Source organism: Oxyura jamaicensis, chromosome 8 (assembly GCF_011077185.1).
Source record: "Oxyura jamaicensis isolate SHBP4307 breed ruddy duck chromosome 8, BPBGC_Ojam_1.0, whole genome shotgun sequence".
NCBI classification, from domain to species: domain Eukaryota; kingdom Metazoa; phylum Chordata; class Aves; order Anseriformes; family Anatidae; genus Oxyura; species Oxyura jamaicensis.
Window position 1 is genome coordinate 26,130,258 of NC_048900.1, and position 21,711 is coordinate 26,151,968.

At 42.7% G+C, this 21,711-nt stretch overlaps 1 protein-coding gene and 1 long non-coding RNA gene across 5 annotated transcripts in view; one reads left to right on the forward strand and one right to left on the reverse strand.

Moving 5' to 3' along the window:
* Window positions 1-900: 900 nt before the first annotated feature.
* On the forward strand, window positions 901-2,313 carry LOC118170456. The gene is made up of 2 exons (XR_004752725.1): window positions 901-1,107; window positions 1,389-2,313. It is a non-coding gene; the product is annotated as an uncharacterized LOC118170456 (long non-coding RNA).
* A 274-nt stretch (window positions 2,314-2,587) lies between these two features.
* The window catches only part of LRP8 (LDL receptor related protein 8), a 169,603-nt gene continuing 150,479 nt past the window's right edge, over window positions 2,588-21,711 (reverse strand). For 3 of the 4 annotated variants that reach the window (XM_035332681.1, XM_035332684.1, XM_035332682.1), the window contains 14 exons: window positions 20,932-21,054; window positions 20,460-20,582; window positions 17,482-17,601; window positions 17,227-17,352; window positions 16,074-16,245; window positions 14,259-14,486; window positions 13,543-13,661; window positions 12,130-12,269; window positions 9,510-9,651; window positions 8,337-8,489; window positions 7,195-7,416; window positions 6,330-6,398; window positions 5,935-6,107; window positions 2,588-5,644 (listed from right to left, as the gene is read on the reverse strand). In XM_035332681.1, the coding sequence (XP_035188572.1) occupies window positions 5,606-5,644; window positions 5,935-6,107; window positions 6,330-6,398; window positions 7,195-7,416; window positions 8,337-8,489; window positions 9,510-9,651; window positions 12,130-12,269; window positions 13,543-13,661; window positions 14,259-14,486; window positions 16,074-16,245; window positions 17,227-17,352; window positions 17,482-17,601; window positions 20,460-20,582; window positions 20,932-21,054 (1,949 nt within the window). In that variant the 3' untranslated portion in view covers window positions 2,588-5,605. The remainder of the gene's footprint in view (window positions 5,645-5,934; window positions 6,108-6,329; window positions 6,399-7,194; window positions 7,417-8,336; window positions 8,490-9,509; window positions 9,652-12,129; window positions 12,270-13,542; window positions 13,662-14,258; window positions 14,487-16,073; window positions 16,246-17,226; window positions 17,353-17,481; window positions 17,602-20,459; window positions 20,583-20,931; window positions 21,055-21,711) is intronic. The other variant, XM_035332683.1, reaches the window with a different exon arrangement.

Here is a 21,711-nt window from a genome sequence, read left to right on the forward strand (position 1 = left end):
ATGCTTAGGAAAGCCTTCAAGAACAGTGAGTGTATAGAGTATCCTTGCTTGCTGTGTGTCCAGCTTTCAGCTTCTCAGTTTGGATTCTTCATCATCCAGAAAGTGCAGCTGAAATGTTGTTCAGCACAGCCACAGACAGACCTACTCACAAGGCAGTGTTGCAGACGGTACCACTTGTTTATGCATTCTGTGAAGAGTATTTTCTTTCATGTATTTTGAACCTGCTATCTGATTAAATGTTAGTGCATGGCTTCAAGTTCTGGTATTGTGAGAAATGGGGAATAATTAATGGTGCAGAGAAAGCGCTAGGGAATAATGATTTTATATGTGGGTACTGTATATCCTCTCAGATTTGTTTTTTCCAAGTTGAAGCTTTGAAAAATGCACAAGCTCTTTTGATTATCCTTGTTGACCTTCTCAGTATCTTTTCTGGCTACATTAGGCCTTTTTTGAGATGGGAAGCTCAAGGTTGCATGCAAAATTAAAAATACATGTTCATCATGAATTTCCTCTACAGCTACAGATTCTGTTAACCTCACCTGCTCTTTGCAGGCTTCTAGCCTTTGATGTGTTTGAAAAAGTTTTTATTATAAATGGCTTCACTACATCTTTTATTACCACTGAAGCCTTTAGCGTCAAATTATGGGGCCAGGCTTTTAAATGTGATGCCCATCAGACATTGTGAATAATAATTGAATGCAAATTTCCAATCATTTGTCAGATTTTCATTATTACAGGAAGTCTAAAATTTGACTTCAGAATTCCTGTCATCAAAACTCATACATAAACATTATTTTCCAAGTACAGTTTATCTTCTAAGCATTACTGCAGTGTTCTCTTTGCTTAGATCTTACTTATTTCTGTGCCTTATTAGCAAACTATTATCGATTCTGGGATTTTTCTGGAACATTCAGTAATAAGGTTTTCCATTATGCCTTATTTGTAATGGCTTAAATTAAACGAACGTATGTGCTTTCAGCTATGTCCCAGTGGGGGAGTAAATATATGAAAAATAAATTGCTACAGTTGGAACTAATTAATTATTTGATTGGCAGATTAAAAACCCTGAATAGGATTTACTCAGTAAGTTGGCTGAGAAGTTTCCTGGTAAGTGACCCAAGTTTCATGGTGAGGTTCGATCCCTGCGTGGCGAACTCATTTAAGACCATCTTTATAAACTGCATATTGCAGCACTTCCCATGTTGGTGCTTTTGGTGCGTGCTGTTTGGAATGGGGTGGGAAATCCATTTTCCTTGCAAAGCAGAATTGGTGTTACACCCTAACTAGGCACCAGTGTGCTTGCTATGTAGCTCCCCACCTTCCCCCCCCGCCTTGTATTTCTTCTCATAGATGTTGCTGCAAAGATGACTTTTTGTTTTTGTTACCAGGTCCTACTGTTCAGGCAGGAAAAAGAATTCCTCAAATGTACTAGACTTGCTAACTGAGAAAACCACAGGAAATGATCATCTGCAAGTTGTAGAAACACAGCTTCAAAGAGGAAGCCCTGGCTATTGTCATCAGGATACGCCACAACAAATGTCAAGCAGCTGGCACTTTGGGACTCCGTGGATACCTTCATCAGTCAGTGTGCTATTTCCAGAGCATCCAAGGTCACTGCACATGCTTATGAAGTGCTCCTGTTGTAGCTGCTTGAATGGAAGGTACCAGGACTGGCAAAGTAAGTGTGCGCGTGCGATTTGTTAATTAGTGTTTTGAGCTGGCCAGCATGTTATCCCTCCAATGTTGAGACAACTGAAATTAGCATTGGGTATGCTATACTCTATAACTGCTTGTAGTGAAAAAACCTGCACTAGTCCATGGCTCTAGCTCCCTTCTTGAAGGACAGGCTGTGACATTTAAAAGTGTTTCACAAAGTGGAAGGCTTCCTTTGGGGGCGTGCAAACTCAGTGTAAGGAATGATGGGGATGTAATGTACTCCAGCAGAAGGCCAAAAGCTAATCAGGCCGCACACATAATGTGAACACTAAAGAGACTGACATCTGTAAGTGCAGTGGTACAGCCTCTTAAGGAAAGTACTCAGCACAGAATTAGTATGAATTATCTCATTCTGTAGTTACTACGTATAGAAAGTGAAACAAAATATTTTATTGCTAATATAGCATAGGATCACAAAAACTTGGAGGGGGGGAAAAAAAAGACTGCCTGTTAAAATTTGATGTTCTTCTCAAGTGGGTAAGGACCAATTTAGCACTGCAAGGCTTACTGACTTATTTTCATTACATCATCGATATAACTGTTTAGCTCAAGAAAATAACAAATGAGACCCTGTTTTTCATGTGACTTGAAGATGGCCAAAATCTAAGTGGCAGAGGAAGATAATTCAGGAGAAAACAGTCTGTTATTTAAATGTAGACTATGAACTGTTTTCAGTGTTCTTGTTGTGATGCTGTAGCTACTAAAGATGTGAGTGAAACTGCAGAGAACAGCTAAGTTATACAACAGGGCTCCCAGATCCCACTTTCAGGATGGACAATTAAGAATTAAGGAAAATGCAGACCAAAATATAATATAGTACCAGGTCTAAGAGACAGCAGTTTAAGTGCTATAATGGAATTAGTTCAGTAGGCCCAGATAAAAAAAAAATTTAATCTTTCTATAGAAACAGTGCACTGTTTTACAAATGTATTCATTTGGTTTTCAGTAATCCTTATTTATGTAAGTACAGCAAATGTTACACAGAGCAGATCCCTCCCCCGCCCCTCCCTGGTCCTTTTGTCCATAGCAAAACTGAAACACAAAAGGCACCAAGCAAGAACTTACTCTAACCGAACTTGACAAGACAGAGATCAGAAGTGATTACATTGTTAAATATCATCCTAACAATCTGAACCATTATTTAAAATAATTAATTTCTTAAAAAACAAATTTGGTGTTTGACTTTTCAGTAGTTATAAATCTGTAAAGGTTGAAATCAACACTGCACATTGAGCTCATTTACAATGGTTTGAAAAAAAAAAACAAAAACACAAACCTGCAGCCTTTTATACAGGCTTGTGTGTGTTCTTAAAAAAGTATCAAAACTGTAGAACTTTCAAATATATTTACATATGTCTGTTAGTTACAGTGTTATCACATACAGCCTTTTCTCTTTTTTCCTCACGCACACAGTGCATGAATTTGCAGAAACAGAGCTTCATACCTTAAAACAGTAACTGGATTTCTCTTGGATTTTTCTTTACTGCCTTAAAATCTAAAATTTGAATCAAAGGATGCTTGATCACTTAGACATTGTCTACACAGGCCATGAAGTGAGTATTTCTAGTGCATGTATTGTAATGCATATACTAGGTCTTTAGACACCTTGTTCCTTTTTTAGTCAAGAATCAAAGTCCAGCTCAGATTATACTGATTTTTTTTTCCTAAAATAAAAAAAAAAAAAGGAAAAAAGGAGAAATATATAATCAGGATTAGCTGCTTCTACTCACTGGAATACAGAAGCTGTGATTGCAAAAAAAAATAGGAAGATTTCTCTAGCTTTTGGTACAGTTCAGGGAGGTGCTATCCCATATGCAGTGCTAGGTGGATATATTCACTTTCTAGGAATTTCAACTCATAGAATGAAATGAGGAAAAACACTGGGTTTTCTACTGAATGACCCAGCCCAACCTCATCACCCCGTGACAATTGAATGAGAGAAAGACAAGGGTAGGAAATGGCCAGCTTCCTGTGCTAGCTGGAATAGATGAAAACCACCAGCTTGAAGAAGGCCCCGTTTGTGAGACTGTCTGAAAAAAAAACACGGAAAAGTGTGAACTTGCCTTTTGAAGCGGGGGAACAGCACTTGCTGACAAAGACCTGCAGCGGTTTTGATAGAAAGCATTTTGAACCTGAATGCAAAGCCTTACTAGGGTCATCCATCTCAGTGCACAGACTTTAAATGTTCTAGGGAAACTGAAACAACAGCAATTGTGAAGGGAGGGGAAGCTTGTATGGCAAGAGAGATGCTGCTCTGTATTTCTCCTTAAAGCGGTATCCTGGAATCACAAGCAAGCACAAATTACATTCTTCAACAGGAGGAGACCAAAAAGAAGAAATAACTGCACCAACAAAGGGGTGAATATGAGTATCCTGACTCGTAACTGCTGCAGAAACAGGCAGGATTATGTAAACTATTTTGATCTTCATTGTGTTTTGTTCATTGTAATTATCTTGGGAGAAACAGTGCATATATTAGTTTCCTTTGTCTTGGGAGATGATGATGGTAGAACAGCATTGTGCTACTGAGGCCTGGCAGGAGAGAGAAACAAAGTTTGGGAACAGTAGCGAATGGAAAGGCAGTCATTAACGTAGCAGAATGCTCACAACTTTTTCTTCCTGTGATGATTTTTTTTCCCCAGATAGCTTTGAATTACAGGAATCAGCTACTGACAAAGCTGTGAATTTTTAACTTCCTTGTGTAGTGCTCTGTGTTACATCAGCTCTGCCATGCTTCAGGTTGCTCGTAAGCATTCACGTTCTACATATGGTGAGTCAAGACACTACCCCACAGCTTCTTCTAAATTTGGACTCTTAATCAGTAAGAGTAGGAGGCAAGAAATTAACTGTTATTGTGTTTTCTTTTCCTGATGAGCTAGATAAGAGAGCTCATTTTAGGTATCTGAAAGTATATGGCTAATCTACTACTTCTAAGCTAACTTGAATGGTGTGAGAGGATCAGCGGGGAAAAACATTTAGATTTACGTTTAGAAAACAAAAATATGCTAAACCAAAAAAAGCAAAAATAAGTAAAAAGCAACAATACAAAATGAAAAAACTGGGCTCTGTAGGAATTCCTCCTGACTGAAATGCTGCAAGCAACAGCTCTTAAGTTAAAAGCACTGCAGATGAACCTGGCTAGACTGGAAAATATAAAACCAACCCTTGAAAGCCAGCTTGGAAAACAGGAGCTCTGTTAAGGGAGTGCTTCATTTATCAGCTATCTTACGGAGTACAGCTGTTTCTTACTTAGTCTTTAGATTTCAAAGCAAACTTCAAACATCCTGTAAAAATTCAATTATCCCTAATTTTCATAAACATAGTAGTTTTAAAATATATGTATATATTTATATGTATGTATATATTTATATGCCTATATCTATCTACACTAGATAGATATACACGGATAATCTATGCACAGCAAGCCAAACATACAAAAAATAAATACTCTCACCCCTCTACTATATTTACAGATCAGATCTTATAATCCAGATTTTGTTAATAAATATTTCTAAACTGCCTGTACAGAATTTGTTTTACTTATGTTGATGGATAGCCACAAAGCATATTCAATATATTTACAAAATATCTATAAATATAGTCTTAAAATAAAGCAATAGCTACTGAACCTTCAGCCTGGCTGGTTATGTACATTGAGTTAGTAGCTCAGCAGTTGCTTATTGACTATCACAAATGGGTAGTGCAACAAGTTAAAATGTGTATAAAAGATTATACATACAAAACTCTCACATCCTTTGGATGTTTGCTGTTCATTATAACTTTGTGGTTACCCTTCTGCAACATAAATAACGATTAAAAAAAAGAAGCAGGTTTTGTGATCCACAGCAAATTTGTTCAGTGCGTTCTGTTTGGAGCAGCAACTGTATCCTCATGGCAACCCGTCATCTTCTAGGCTTAATGCTACACGCTGTGAAGGAAGAAAAAAACACTTAATGAAAAAGTTTTGACTTGTGAATTTTGATGCATTAGCAACAGGATCAGAATTTGGTTCTAAGTTGTATTTCATGTTAATCTCATTCACTACATATGCTACCTATAAGTCTAGGTTCTGCCTATTCTGTGATTATTGAAATATTAAAATGTTCTGTTTTTTGTCATTTTATGTCAAATAACCAACAATGGAATCAGCTGGAGATAATTCTGTATGTAATCCTCCAACAAAATCAATTGCTGTCAGCAAGTTCCTCAGGTACTTACTGCTGGGTAGACATGTCCAATTTGGGCAGTCCGCCCAATGTGGATTTCATCTTCATCTTCCTCTTCTGTTGTCTTCCTATATACTGGATTATCAAAATTCATGCTTTTAGTATTCTTCCGTTTCCAGTTTCTCCAGATGAGGTACCCCCCCAGGCACAGCAAGCCAATAACCACTGAGGAAAGGGGAAAGAAACTGTCGTTAGCTAGTTCTGTGGGGAGAGCAGGAATCTGTTGGGATGCTCCCATCTAAGTATCTGTCCTTGTACAACTGTCTGAAAGCCAGAGCGCTTTGCCTCTACTCCTTCCCACACCCCCACTCCTGAAAGTCAGAGGAGTCTATTTACACGAACTTTGAAGGAGACCATACTGAAGTATTAAAAATCAAATCAGCTTACCAACAGGAATGACAATTCCAACAACAGCTGCTGTCACAGTTGAATCAAAGCCTTGACCATTATTTGAATCTGCAATTACAAAAGTATTGCTGATCATTTCACTTGTTCACTGGCTTTGAAGTCATATCTGAAGAATGTTTTATGTTAGTAACTGTGTTTTTCTGCCTAGCGGGAAGTTTTTGTTATCAAAGAGTTTACAAAAAGTTTTGCAATAAAATAATCAGGGAGAAAGATAAAAAGAAAAGCAGGTACACACAAATCTGGGCTGAACTGTTTCTTCTTAGGAATGAAAACCTATTAATTAACCTATTATATACCTACTTCAAACATAGACAATTAAAGAACTTAGCTCCGATTGGTTAATTAATACATTTGAAAGGATATTTGCACAAACAGTACTTAGGAGAATGAATTTTAGAAATCAGATTCTGCTTTCCCACATGCAGTACACAGTGCACTGAATCACTACTACTCCAAATAAGCATCCTAGTTAAGCAGGGATTCTTTATTTTTGGTTTCCAGATGCAATCCATACTTAGATATGCAGCACTACCAGCAACACTGAAACTGAACTAGTGGCAGGAACAGGGCAAAGACTAGTATGAATTTGCAGGACCTCATCTCTAGAGTCAGCTTTACAGGTATGGGATGAAAGCCTGCCCTTAAAATCCCGAGCGACTGGAATCACATCAGCTATGGTAACAGAGGAGTCTGCATAAAGAACATCTAATTCTCTTGCTACACAACAGGATAGGCCTGCATCTGACCTGTTTATAGCTCAGCTGTTAGGTAAGGTCTCTGATGGTACATTAGTTTTTGTGATACTGTATATATTGAAAAGAAAATAGGAATCTCGTTCTCTTACAGTGTTGTGATAAATTGCTGTTTCCAGTGGTCATCTCAGAATCTATCAGGATGGACGGGGTTGGATGAAAACTTGAGGTGGTAACTGTAGCTTCTGATACAGCTTTGGGGATGACTTCAGTGGTGTTATTGGCACCGCCAGCCGGGGTCATGGTAGAAGCAGTAGTGGTACGCGATGCTGTGGTCGTAGAAACCGGTACAGTAGCTGAAGTGGTTGGAAGATCTGAAAAGCAAAAACAAACAGGAAATTTAGTAAAAATAAATACACAAAGAAAAACACAAGTGGTGATGTAAATCTGGGGAATGCTGTGATGTCTACTGGTTAGGAACAGAAACAGAATTCTAAATATGTTTGCCATGTAGAGCACTGATAGTTCTTTACCTGCAGCTACCTGAAATCAAACTTAAGTTATTAAGAGCAATAAAAGTTTTTTGGCTAGAAGATAGTTTAAAAGTTAAAAGAAAAAACAAAACTTGTTTTTGGAAAGGTACTGAACTTATACCAGGAACTATTCGCATGTTAGGGAAAATTATAGTGTAATCACCAGACTCATCAACAATGCATGTGGCCTTTCCAGATCCAGTATCTATAGGGCACTAATGTGCTGAATTTTTATGATTTATTGACCATTCACACTTTTCACACACAGAATAGTCTAGGTTGGAAGAGACCTCCAAGATCACCGAGTCCAACCTCTGACCTAACGCTAACAAATCTTCCACTAAACCATAACCCTAAGCTCTACATCTAAACATCTTTCAAAGACCTCCAAGGATGGTGACTCAACCACTTCCCTGGGCAGCCTATTCCAGTGACTAACAACCCGTTCAGTAAAGACGTTTTTCCTAATATCCAACCTAATATCCAATTGGATGGATTTCCTAATATCCATCCTAATATCCAACCTATCCTTTTAGTCCTAGGCATCATCACTTTTTTTCCTCTTTCCACTCTATTTCCTCGTGATTATGCTTTCAAAAAATAATGCAGCTTTTCAATAAAGAACAGCACAACATTGTGTTCAGAAGTCAAACTATGTGGAATACAAAAGCTACCGGTTGTGTTCCACCAACAGGAACACATACTTTCACTGTAAGTATGGTTTTACTGGGACAGCACAACAGCGATGTCGTTGTATTTACCTTTGTAGCATTTTTTCATGTCTGGACCCAGCCGCATATTGTCAGGACAGGCACAAGTGTATTTGGGAGAGTGAGGAGAGATCTGAGGTGCAGGAAGACACAGATATTCACAGCCTCCATTTGGCTGGGGGCTGAGCTCACAGGAATCTGGAGCTATTCAAAGATGGAAGAAAAGAGAAAATATTTTTCTAATTCATTTTTTGTTTTTGGCAAAGAAACATCAGGTCCTCTAAGAAGACTCTTTCATTCCCTACCCCAATTAATTGGTTTGCTTAAACATCTTTACAGTTTGGAGTGAAATCTTACACACTATTATAAAAACCACAAAGAGAGATTAGTGAATAAAGTTTAAATGGCTTTGCATGGCTCTGTTTGCTGCCTTGATCAAATGTACTCATTCACAAGCCAATAGTTCAAAATGCTACACGGTAGAGATGACATTTGAATGGCTTATTGATTACCACTAATAATTATTTGGAACATTCACAGACTGATGCTGCTGAACCAGAAGAGCAGCCTTGCCCAGCTATACATTCTCTCCCAACTGACAGCAGGCAGAAGAAAGCCATTTTTTTCTCATGTATTTTCAGTTATCCTGCGTCAGAAATTGGCTTCCTGTTGTTCTAAGGCAATTTGTTCTAGCAGTCGCTTAAGATTCTTTCTGCTGCATCAGAAGACACATACACAACATGTGTTGCCTGATATACACAATCTTCATTCTAAAAATTCACTTAATGAGTGCTGTGAAAATGGCCAGAGCTTCAGAGCTGGCTGTGAGGATCTCAAGGGAGATCCCCAGCTGCCAGGCTGCACTGCAGCCTATGCCACTGCAGCCTCACTGCTACTGCTAGCGAAGCCAGGTGCTGAGTGCCATTCCTCGTGCTCACCTTGCTGTAATGCTTCCAGACAGCACCACAGCCCAAAGAGATAATGAATGGCACGCATCAGAGTGATGAGAGTATCAAAGATGCTAATTAAACAGCTATTAACAAATCGCAGGCTTTTCAATAAATGCTGCTGTGGAATTAATTATGCAGGAACTTCAAACATCAGGCATTGATTTCACATTATTACCTGTGCTTTTTCTCTCATCAAGAACCATCAGGAAGCATTTCATTTATTAGTGCAAATAAGTCTGATTTAAGGCCACGAGACCCTGAGGACATGTCTTACCTTTGGGCTGCTTTAATTCATGAAATACCACGATGTCATGAGGATTATTGAGATTTTCTGCTAAAACAGAGATGTCCAAGCCATTCAGCCTGTTTGCACTGAAGATTGCTTCATTCTCCAGGTCAGTCCAGAACACTCTGTCCTGCAGGAAACGCATAAAAATTTGACCTGACCCTGCTCAAATCCAATTCAAATTCGATTAAACTCGAGTAATCACAAAATCAATCCACTGCTCTCCTACCTTGGGAGGCTTCTGATTCATGGTACTTCTACCTGCAGCTTTTTTCTTTCAAATACTGTTATCTCTAATGGTTAAAAGCACAGCAATCATACAGTGGTTATAGGAGTGCTCAGTACATTGAGTAGCTATGAGACTGAAACAAGGGAGCAGGAATTTGGTTACATACAGAAGATTTGCATCCATTCTGATTCTGAACTTTTTTTAAAACAAGGTGGACTAAAGTCAGAACCAAAGGGCTACCCTAGAAACTTCGGTTATCTGTGCTGTTTTTTTTTTCTCCTTTCCAAAGATAAGACCTGTGTGAAACAGGTGTCCATGAAGAAGTCTGTCCTGTGACCATACCTGGAAGATAAGTATCTATTTCTTTTTTGTATGAGTATCTTTGGTAAGGCCTGCTGTGATTGAAGATGCAAAATACCTGGTCAAAGAGGTATACAGGATTGCAGTCGTCAAACAATAATTAGTTGCTCAGCTAGAATTTATCTACATATGCTGCTGCATGTAAAAAACACGTGCATTTCAGTAATGAAAGACACATTTCTAGAGAACAAGGGCAAATTATCAAAAGCAAAAGGATTGTCTGTTACTCTAACTGGCCATTCAGATAAGGAAAGGTGTACAGAGGTTAAACAATCCAAGAGGTCCTTCCAAACACTGCTGATATAGGATAAAACTACAGAGCAGCAACTTCCTGGGGAAATCCGTACCCCAAATCAGATACCTAGATCTCACACACGTTGCATAGGAGGAAAAAGGATTTTCACGAAGAGGGTTTTGCTGTGTCAAAAGCCAGCCTAGTTCAGTGAAATGAAAAGACAGAAAAGGAAAGGAGGTTGTGACAGACACCTTAACAGGGACCCTACCAGACACCTTTCCCTACTACAGCTTACCTGGAGCTAGGAGCCAAAGTTCAAGCTTTTGTTCCCATAATTATTTAAATATTCACACAAAAGGGCTTAGCTACAAGAGAGGAAGACTTCACTGTCCCAGGCTAGTGATGCTTGGCAATCCTCTGCCAGGGTGAGGAAGGGCTGGATTGTCTCTCTGCTTCCACCCAGGCAAGGCAGGGATTTGAGTTACGTCTTCCACACCCCTGGAGTACTCCTGGGATTTGAACGTACACTTTAGATCTTAAGCATGAGATAGGAACTGCAAGGAGGCAGCCCTGAGCCCCGCCACTTGGCAACTGTGTATAAACTACTGGCAGAAGTGGGGGAGCCTATTTATGTAGTGATTTCTGTGGGTTCAGGTCCTAGTACTTCCCTCATGAAGTCTGAGGATCTGAACATTTAAATATTGCGCTGCTCTTAAGTATTACTCTCTTTAATACCAAGTAAGGCTGCAGTGGGACACTGAATGGTACAAGAGTACTGAATCTACACGAGTAATTGGGTTTTCAGTGGAATACAGTAAAGCAGGGGCTGCAAGCCTAATGCCTTTGTGAAAATAGGTGTATGTCTTTGTAGGATCAGAGCTGTAATTGGCAAGGGACATTCCTCTGATGTGTGGCAGGGTTTGTGTGTCGTAACTGGAGCAGTTCAGCTTGAAAGAGAATTATCTGACTTTTCCTGATCTAGGTGAACAAAACCACCTTTTTAATGCCAGATCCCCAAACCCAGCAATGCACTGTTGCACAGTGACTGCAGGGGGAGCCCTGCGAGTGCCTTGCTGGCACAGATACTCCCAACAGAAGCCTTCAGACCCCTGAGATAGGTGAGCACATTTCTGAGGATACTTCTGCAGATGCTGAGAAGGAACATGGAAACAATCAACCTGCAAGGCCAAGGCAGCAAGATTTAAGGGGCTGTCCTCCCCTGAGGATTCTGTTAGCACTGGAAAGCACAACAGAAGCATGCAGACATGGTGTGAAACAAAGATGCTGAGAACAGCAGAGTGCTTGGCAGCAGGCAGAGAGGCTGCTCTGAGCCCATGCAGCTCCTTTCAAAGTCTGACTTGTCAAAAGACACGGGACAAGCTGCAGTGGCACTCAGTGAATGGTCGATCCACCTGCTGATCACAGTAAGTGCCTTCTCCTGTCCCTCACTAATAGTTCTGGCCTTTGCATGGACAGTTGGCTCTATTCAAATCAAGGGAAAGCCATTTTCCAGTTACATGGGAGGCATTACTCTGGGCACCACCTGCCCTCACGGATTCACTCATACTCCATTAGGTAAAAGCACGAGACAACGCACTGCTCGTGATTAAGGGCTTTGGAAAACAATTTTCCCTGCTGAACCCACACCAGGTTCATCGGTTTCTATAGCAGCGAACACCCTCACTGAGCTTTCTGTGCTATGCAAAAGGCAAAGCTTTCAATCATGAAGAGCTTTGAGACCTCTTGCAGACTCAGTCTGTTCTGTATCCGCTCTTGACTCTTACCTCAAACACTGCTAAGCCGAAAGGATGGCTCAGATCATCAACAGAGGAGATCAGAACTTTTCTGTTGCTGCCATTGAAATCAATGCAGGACAGTGAATGCAATTTGGAGTCTACCCAGTAGAGACGCTGATTCAGCAAATCTGAGAAGTAAAACACAATGAAACAAAATTACACACAGCTCCTGCAACTCTTTTTCTCTTGCCCAGCATGTTTCTCCTGCTGGCAGCATGACTAATCTCTTTATTATTGGGCTTTTTTTTTTTTTTTTTTTAACACTAGTTCTGATTTTGATTCAGTGCCCAGATATGCTGGGATAAGACCTTATAAGTAAGATTAAAAAGGAGGAACATTCTGGTGTGTGTGCGCGCCTGGCTTACAGCTTTGTACAATGAGATTCTTTTGTTACTGGGAGGAGCAGGGCTTCTAGCACTTCGGGCTTCCCAGAGGTGCCCCATCAGTGCCTCTCAGGGAGCAAGAAGCCTCATCGCTCAGGGCTATTCAGTTCTTGGCCTCTTGCTGGAGAACTTGTCTGAGATTCAAATGAAGCATCCCTCTGAGGGAGCTGTGCGATTTACACCTTCTCTGTGATGAGTCCTGGGTTTCAGAAGTCCTTGTGCTGCAGGCTGAGGGAAAGCTGGTGGTGGGCACATTCCTACCACAGCCAGACAGATTTTGGGGAAGGTGCAGGTAAGAGTGGGAGGGAAGGACCCAATTCTATTTAGGATGCTGTGAAATTAATTTCTCTTCCTGGAGCAAGTCCAGTTATTTTGGATGAGATTCACTAAACTAAGTGCAACAAGATGAGTAGCAACAACAACAAAAAAACACAATTCTGTAATTAAACAAGCTATTAATTTCTTAAATACTAAAGGATAACATTCGTTCACAGCAGTAGCACTTCAACAATATGTGATGGTACTAACATTTTATCCTACGTCCCTTTTATGGCCAGAATTTTCAAACATCAAGCAGAGAGCCTCATATCTGTATGGTATTAAACATACACGGCTGCAGCTCCAGGCGATGCTGTCCCCTGCTGCCCCAAGAGTGCAAGAAAACATCCTTTCCACTTCCACAGCTTGGTGCAGCAGTGAGAATGACCCTCTGTGTGCCAGCAGGATGCAGGATATGGGCTGATCCGGAGAGGCTGGGCAGCCATGCTGACAGGGAATGGGTTCTGTATGCTGGGTCTCTTCTTGTTCCATGCATTAAGCAGTCCAATGAATTACCTTGGCATTGTCTCTGAGACAAGACCAGAGAAACCACTCCCAAAATTTCTCTTTGTCTTAAACACCTAAAAGCAACTCAAGGCTGCTGTGTTATGAGGTGCAACATGAGGACTGTGGCAACACTTACCACCTGTGCTTGCTACTGAACCAAAATCACTCACACTGAAGAATACTGGGCACTTACCAAGCGTGATGCCATTTGGCCACTCGATGTTGTCAGCCACCAGCACTCGCCGCCCCACGCCATTGAGGCCTGCTTTCTCAATCTTAGCTTTGTCTCCCCAGTCAGACCAGTACATGAACCTGAAAGAAAGAGATGCAAGAAAACAGTAAATTGGACCCAAAGGTAAGAAATCTGCACTAGTGATCTGAGTAGGAGTTGCAGTGTTCTCTGCTCGATACTGCGAAGCCTCTCAGTCACTTCAGCTCATTCCGATACACACCTAGCAGAGCCACCACGCTCCTGTCCCACTGGGTACTCTGCCACACAACTTGCACCTGAACATAAACTCTTACCTTGATAATCCCATGCAAACTAACTCCTGGTGTTTCTGCTACATTTGTAGACCCAACTTAGCCAAGTTGCCCATACTCTGGTCAGACTATTTATTTCCCAACATAACCTGTGTGCCTGAACCAGCTCAGGCCCATCTGACACGTGACCTGATATTATTTTCAGAGTTTTTACTGCAACAGCCTTGCAAAGATTGAGCTGAACCATCTCTTTGAAGCATCTCAGCAGTTCCATTTAAGTGTAATGGATTTAATTATATTTTAAAGATAAGGGCGTCTGTAAGCCTTGATGGCAGTGAGTAGTGCTTATGAGTTTTGTTAGAGAGGCACAAAGACGACAGGAATTTCCCTGTTGGCAATGGAAATGTTTCTAGTTTTCACACCTACCTCCTTGTGGGGTCAACAGCAATGGCTCTCGGCTCACTGAGGTCTCTGTTAAAAAGCGTCCTCCTCCTGCTTCCATCTGCAGTGGCCACCGAGATAGTCTTGTTTCCAGAATCCGTCCAATAGATATTCTTATGAACCCAGTCTATTGCCAGCCCTTCAGGAGAGTTCAGCTGGCTGTCTATCAGGATCACCTGCTCAGCTGTGTCGCTCGCTTTGTCTATGTAGGCACTGCAAAGACAAGACTCGTCACGGGACTGACACGCGGCACAGGAAGGGCTCTGCAGATGTACGTGGGGCCGGGCCTCAGAGACAGCTGAGTGCTGGTCAGCACCACTCCAACCTCACGGGAAGAAAGTGCTCACGTGGCACGAGGAGGGACACAGAGACCTTTATGGCTGCATGCTGCATCCTTCTGCAGGTTTCTCCTGCATTTGTTCTCAACTCCCCGTATCTGGATGACAGACATTTGCAGGACAGGGAACTGTCATTTTAATACCTGCTTCCTGCTATAACTGCACAGGTTAGCAAAACTGAAAAATAAACGTGGGCATTATATATATACATTATATATATGTGCTACATATGTGTTTGCCTTAGGGCACATTAACTTCAATAGTATAATTTTACAGGATTCATGGACATTGGAAATGATGGTTACACAGCTTGCTCTGCAGAAAAGATGGGACTTACAGCAAAACTAATGCAAGCAGGAGTGGGAAAGAGAAAAATTCTGCTGTTTGGAAAAGAAACAGGCTTGGTACAGCCATATTTAGGGTATGAACACTGTTCAGCCCTCAGCCCCAGGGCATTCACTGTCAGAGAGCTGCAGACGGAGCAGCATGTCTCAAATCCTCTGCATGGATAAGAAGCCCTTACCCACTCTGCCTGTGCCAGCAGTGTCAGACACAGTGAAAGCAGCCTGCTTTCTTCCGAAACATCTCCCTGTTTTCACTGCTACACAGGGCTGCTCAGGGTACCTGCCTGACTGCTGGAGTGCTAATAATCAGCACAGCCTAGGCAAATTTCCCTGCCAGTGGCATGGGAGATAGCACAGCCTGCAAAAACCCTGGCTTGGCTCCCATGCTCTGAAACCAATCAACCTTTGCCTGATCATTAGCTAAAATCCAAAACAAATCGCTGTAGGAGATGCAATAGGGTGCAATAGCTATGCAAATCAGAATGTACATGGGGAATTTTCAGTGCATAAATTAAGTGCATTTTTGATTAGGCACACTTACAAGCCCTGGTACATAACACTATGATGGATGCATAAAAACAGCTGATAAAGGAAGGGGAACAAAAACTACAGAATGTGAAATATGGTCTGTGGTCAAGTACTGTGAATTTAAATCCAGTCTACCAGAGACTACAGTGGTCAACCAGGGTCCATGCTGCTACTTCCTCGCTTCCACCATTTGCCTCCTTTGCATTTTCAGCTGCTAAGTCCTTTGAGGTTCCACATACAGCAAGCACACTGCACAGCAGCAGCCTCACACAGCACCACTTAGCAATATTGTGATTCAGTAAACGGGAGTCTCTGTGTAATTGCACAAATGCAGCAGGATCTATTATTGATGAAAAGTCTTCCTATGTTATCAAACCAAGTAACTGCACAAGCCCCTGATTTCTTTCTCAATTCCTGAAAAGCTTGCAAAGTCTGGGCCACAACAGGTAAGCCGGTAAGGGAATAAAAGCCTTTGGGTTCACTGTGTTCACTGGATGCTGCATTGTTTTCTGCAGATCGTCCTTACAGGGTACAAACTGAACCATGGCTTTAGAAAGGTGCCAAAACACGCATTCCCTCTTGCCCCTTACCTGTAGATTTTTCGGTAGAACAAATCACACCAATATATTCTGTTTGTTGCCACCTCCACATCGAGTGCCACAACGTTTTTCAGCATGGGAATGATGCGAGAATAGTCCCTTTTCACCAGATCTATCTTACGGACCTCATGGCGGTTGGTGAAGATCAGGTATGGACTCTTGCCTACCACAGAAATAAGTGCATTTGTCATTTTAGCAGCTGGATTCTTTCATTCCTCTTACAGCAACAAAGTGAAGACCGGCCAGTCACTGATCTGCTTTGTGAGAGAGCATCTTTCCACTGGGAAAGGCAAAAAGGCACTGAGGAACATGGCACTGGAAGGGAAGAGTTAGGACAAGGTTCTAGCTCTACATGGCACTGCAGGGCTCCAAGCACAGACTCTCAGGTGCAAAGACGTTTTCTGACCAACAAGTAGACTACTGTCTCAGGATTTGCTAAGTTCTAATCCACTGCAGGTGTGAGACTAACAGACTTTCTGAGGACAGCAGGACACTGTACATACCTTACAGAACCTGGGAAAAAAGGCTACATGAACATGCAGGATAACACTAGACAGGCAATCTGCTATTACAGGTAATTTATTACAGGTAATTCATCCTTCCCCAGGAGACCTACCATGTCCATTAATGGAACCCTCAGCATGGCTAATGCTCTGTTGCACAATGCCACTTTCTATCCCTCTGACAAATACATCAATTTCTGCAATAAGCTCAAGTAAGCTGCTGGTGTATTGTATTGGTATTTGCGTATGAGGCGGGAGGCTGGAGAGGGGGCTAACCTACCATCTCTTAATTGGGTTGTCATCTTCCTTTTAATACTATTACCAGTAAATATTTTGCTGCAGTGTTTTTAATAAAACCTACCAAGAGACTTTCTTTTCTAGTTTTAGCTTCAAACAGCCAGCTAGTGCCTGTAATCTTGCTCTACACACCGTTAAAATATTCTGATCTGAATGATCAGTAGTTCTTGCCTAGAGACGCATCTGCTATCGCTGCAGCAGTTCTGCGCTGCTCAAAACGAATGTCTTTGCTTGCTAGTTTCCTTTTGTCTCTGTTCTTCCAGCCTCAGCCCTGCAAGCATGTTTTCTTATCAGAGTTGTGATGTTGAGCAATCAGAGTTTAAGTGCCTGTGGGGTTGTCTTACCTACGGCTTTGCAGTTCTTGGACAGGGTGTCCATCTCATATCCCTCGTAGCATTCACATTTGTAGTCCCCCTTGTAATTAATGCAGATCTGGCTACAAGCGTCTGGATTCTCACATTCATCTATGTCTGAAAGGAGTGTTTGAAACCCATCAATAACTTGAAATCAAACCATCTGTGATGGAGCAATGCTGAAGTGAATATAATCACGTGTCTGTATGGTGAAACACAAGGGACTGCTGTTTGCATGTAAATTACCTCCGCACGTTTTTTTATCCAGAAGCTTGTATCCGGGCGGGCATTCACATTCATAACCAATCTTCAAGTCTTTGCATATGTGTGAGCAACCACCGTTGTTCATAGAGCATTCATTAATACCTGGAAGAGGTATACAGATTATCCATGATAAAGGAGGTGCTTTAGTCATAAGATTGAATAAAATTAAATGCAGACAAAGTCCTCAGAAATTTTCCCATAGCTATCAGTGTTTGGTAGCCAGGAGCTGGCCACACAGAGCATACGAGTGACTTCACAGATAGGAAGCCATCACCATATCTCTTCCTTGCTCTTTATTATTCCAAACCAACACTGTTAGGATCATTTGGACTAAAAGCCAGTGGCAAATGAACAGGAAGCCCTGGGGATACAGCGTCTGAATCTCTGCATCTCATCCCATCAGAGAGCTGCTGCTTTGAGCATATTTTGCCAGGTGTGAGGAACTTCCAAGGGACCTAAGGGTGCTCTCCAGGAGGCTCCTCCTTCCCCATGCACTGGTTAATGTTGACTTTTCTGAAAGCTCTCTTTGAGCCTTAATAATTCATGTTGGGGGAGTCTCATCTCCCAGGGGCCAGCTATTTTGAAATACTGTACTATTTTCCCCTCTACCTCCAAGGAATGATCTGTGCGACAATTCCAGAAAACACCAAAGCGCAGTCTGTCAGAGATGCTCCATTACCACTGAGATACAGTCCTCCCACAAGTACCTCCCACATGACAGTCTTTGCTGGCAGCCTGCATCAGCCCAAGTGTGCAATGTATGAAGCAACAGCCCCCTCCTCTCCTGGGCCCCTCTCTAATCCGAGGCCACCTCTCTGATCCTGTTTTCCAGAGCTGAAATGAAAAACAGACTAAATGTATCCTTTTAACTAGAACTGAATGAGAGGTTCAAGAATGCTGATTCCATATCAGAAATAACATTTCTTGTTGTAATTAACCTATGAGAAAGGTGAAGAGAAAGTCCTCTCCCTAAGTGAGACTGCTGAACAGAAGCTGTGGGATTTCAGGGACAGTGGGCTCAGTGGAACAAGCGAACCGATTTACTTCAAACCTTAACACAATTTAAAGGCAAATTTTTCATTTAGCTTTTACTGCTTGCTTTCTTGCACACTGTGGGTGAGTAGCACAGCTGAGCCATTAGACCAGTGCTCTTGGAAGAAAATGAAAACAACCACAAGCCAATTAAGTCAGCAAGACTCAGAAAATATTATGCCAAAAGGAAGCCCAGCTCAGCTCTGGGATGCCTTCACCTTCCTATCAAAGATGCACACACACACTGATAGCAATAAATTATTAACAGAGCAAGTTCACTAGGCTCCAAGAAGGTGTCCACTGAGTCACATTATGTGCTACCGCTGCTCAATGATGTTTATTAATGGGTATCACCTATTCCTGCACTTGCAAAGGCCTCTAGCAAATTGGATCATAAACATGCACAACCGCTTTCTGCGAAATACAACAAAGGCAACTAACTAACAAGCAAGCCCTCAATGAGATGATTCCCCTGGTTTCAGAGGTGCTTTGTGGAATGGATTTAGAGTCTTTAAATCAAGCGTTGGTTCGCTTGCTGTACTTCTCAATAGGAGCCGAGGAGGAAGCAGACAAAGATGTCAGCCTGCTGCCCTTCTGCTGGACAGCTGCTCCCTATTACTCAAACACTGGCAACATATTCATCGCCTGCCTAAAGTAAGACACACGATGTTCTGCAGTGCTTTTCTGGGGGATCTTGGAGGGCACTGCAGGCTGTCGCACGTAACTAGACAGACACACGGAGATGAGGAACACATCCTGCATCTCCTGGGCTGCTGAGTGGATTACCCGGGGCTGCGTGTTATGTTCACAGCAATCCACATCGTTCTGTATCTTAAAGAAACGGGTTTCCTTTGGAGATTATTCTCTGCTCAGCTTCCTAGCTCATGTGACACTAACTGCAGTCAGCCATGGCACCACCGTTAAGGTTGAGCACCAAGCCCAGCTGTGCTGTGCTGCTGCCCAGTCTCCTGAGCCAAACTGGGCTGCTGGCCCTGTTGTGAGACCTCTGCAGACAGCCAAGTTGCAACACCCACTCAGAAAGACAGGGAGATGTAGATTAGTGCAGAAGAAAGCAAGGATGTACTGAAAGTACAAGGTAAGAGCATCCTTACTGGGAGCTCTCACACACTTTTTGTCTGACACAGAGGAGAGACTGACAGCTCCTCCTGAATGCGTGGTATTTAAGCTGCAGGCACTGAGCTCCATGCTACTGGTGCTCCATGATGTGGTGGTGAGGGACAGCGCAGCAGTCTGAGTGAAAAACAAGGGTGTTTTAGTGATGCTCTGGGCCGGGGCTGATGACTGCAATGCCCAGGGAGAAGGGTGAGAGAGGCTCAGCCCTCTGGCCTGTGGCTTTCCATTCCGCTGCCTGCCTGCCCAGAAGCAGACCGGGCTCTCATGGCTTGGCTGATATAGCCCACATCCGGCAGGACACTGTGGACAGAAACCTGCTGCCATTTCTCCAGCAAGCAGCGACAACACACAAAACCCAGAAATGGCTGAAGTCATATCTTAGTGGTTGCTGCCTCTCTGTGTTGTCACCCTCAGAGCATGTTACGAAAGCTAAATCTTTATGATGTTCTGCTCATGTTACAGGAATTCACAGGTAATTTTAGCAGTGAGGCTAAATAAACAGGTCCGTGCTGTGGAGGACATTAGTGTCTGGGAAGTCCTGTGCTCAGCTCAAACATCCCTCCAAGAATAAAAACTGAACTGAGAAGGGCACAGTTCACACTGGCAGATGATCAGACTAGGCTACTAATTATATTCATGTGAAGGGTGAAGAGAGAATAAAGGCAAGGAAAGTGAAGCAGAGTGAGAAATAGAATTAGCAGCTACATGTGGTTACACTCAAAGCTGTGAGCACCAGATGGAGGAGAGGGGAAGCAGTTACAACAGGAGCAACACGTAGAAGGCAAGTACTGTACCACATTCTTTCAGAGGCTCGTCAGACCAGTCCCTGCAGTCTCTATGTGAATCGCACACTTTGCCTCCGTCAATGCACTCTCCACTCTTACACTGAAACTTGCTGGGACTTTCACATGCTGACTCTGTCATGTCGGGCAAGAGAGGAAAGTAACTAAGTTAGATGAGGCTCATGACAACAAAAAGCCTGACACAGAGCTTCAAGAGGGTGTCATTAGCAGAAATGGGATGGGATTAAGCAAATGAACATTAAGCTTGAGTATGGTGCAAGGAACTTTTCAAGACGTGCAGTCTGCCTGGTCAGCACAATCATCTCTCCCAAGCAACCCCGCTGCCAGAACGGCTGAAACCCGGATGGCAGCCCATCATGGCACAGAGGAGCAACACAGGCCTCCTCCTCCCCTTGCAGAGGCCATGGAGCTCTCACAGACTTACACAACTGAGCACGAGGAGCGCAGCACTGTTTGTACGTACCTTGGACGCAGCCTGCCTCATCACTGTTGTCAGGACAGTCGTGCACCTTGTCACACTGCTTTGCTCCGTGGATGCAGGTTCCATCCCCACACTGGAATTCATCCGGCCGGCAGGTCACCAGAGCTTTAAAACAACACATTTAAGTGTCAGCCATGCAGGACTTGGAGCTTTTGTGTGGTGGTACTTTTAACCTGACACTAGTGGAGTTTGCACTCTCCTTCAGCAAATGGCACAGAGCAGCAGCTGCTTCCACCAAGCAACAGAGGCAGCAGCTACCTCAGCCACTGCCCTCCTGTGCCAGCAGGCTCTCCATCCTTGTGAAGAGGAGCCCCAAAATCCACATGAGCAGACCCAGTCAAAACAGAATCAGTGCAGACAGTGAAGCTGCTCAGGTGAGACACAAGAAAGCAAGTGGGCAGCTAAACTTTCAACACTGGAGCCTTTCTGGGGCCTTCGCCAGGCTGCATTTCAGACAGCACTTGGTATGCAAAGGCAACTGCTCCTCAGTTGTGCCTTTCAAAACACAGCTTAAATACAATTTTTTCCAACATGTTCAGCCTAAGGTCATGGGCAAGATACATGTACAGTGTCTCTGCTAAAGCTGATGTGATCACACCAGGGATGAAGCTAGCAACACACACACAGAATCACACAGAATCACTTGGGTTACTGAACGCCCATGAGCTAACCACAGACCACTGGAAGGCAGAAGAGCTCTGCTGCCCTGTGGCTTGTTGTTTCTTGGGGTTACAGGCCAAAAACATCTCCACAGGGTCAGCC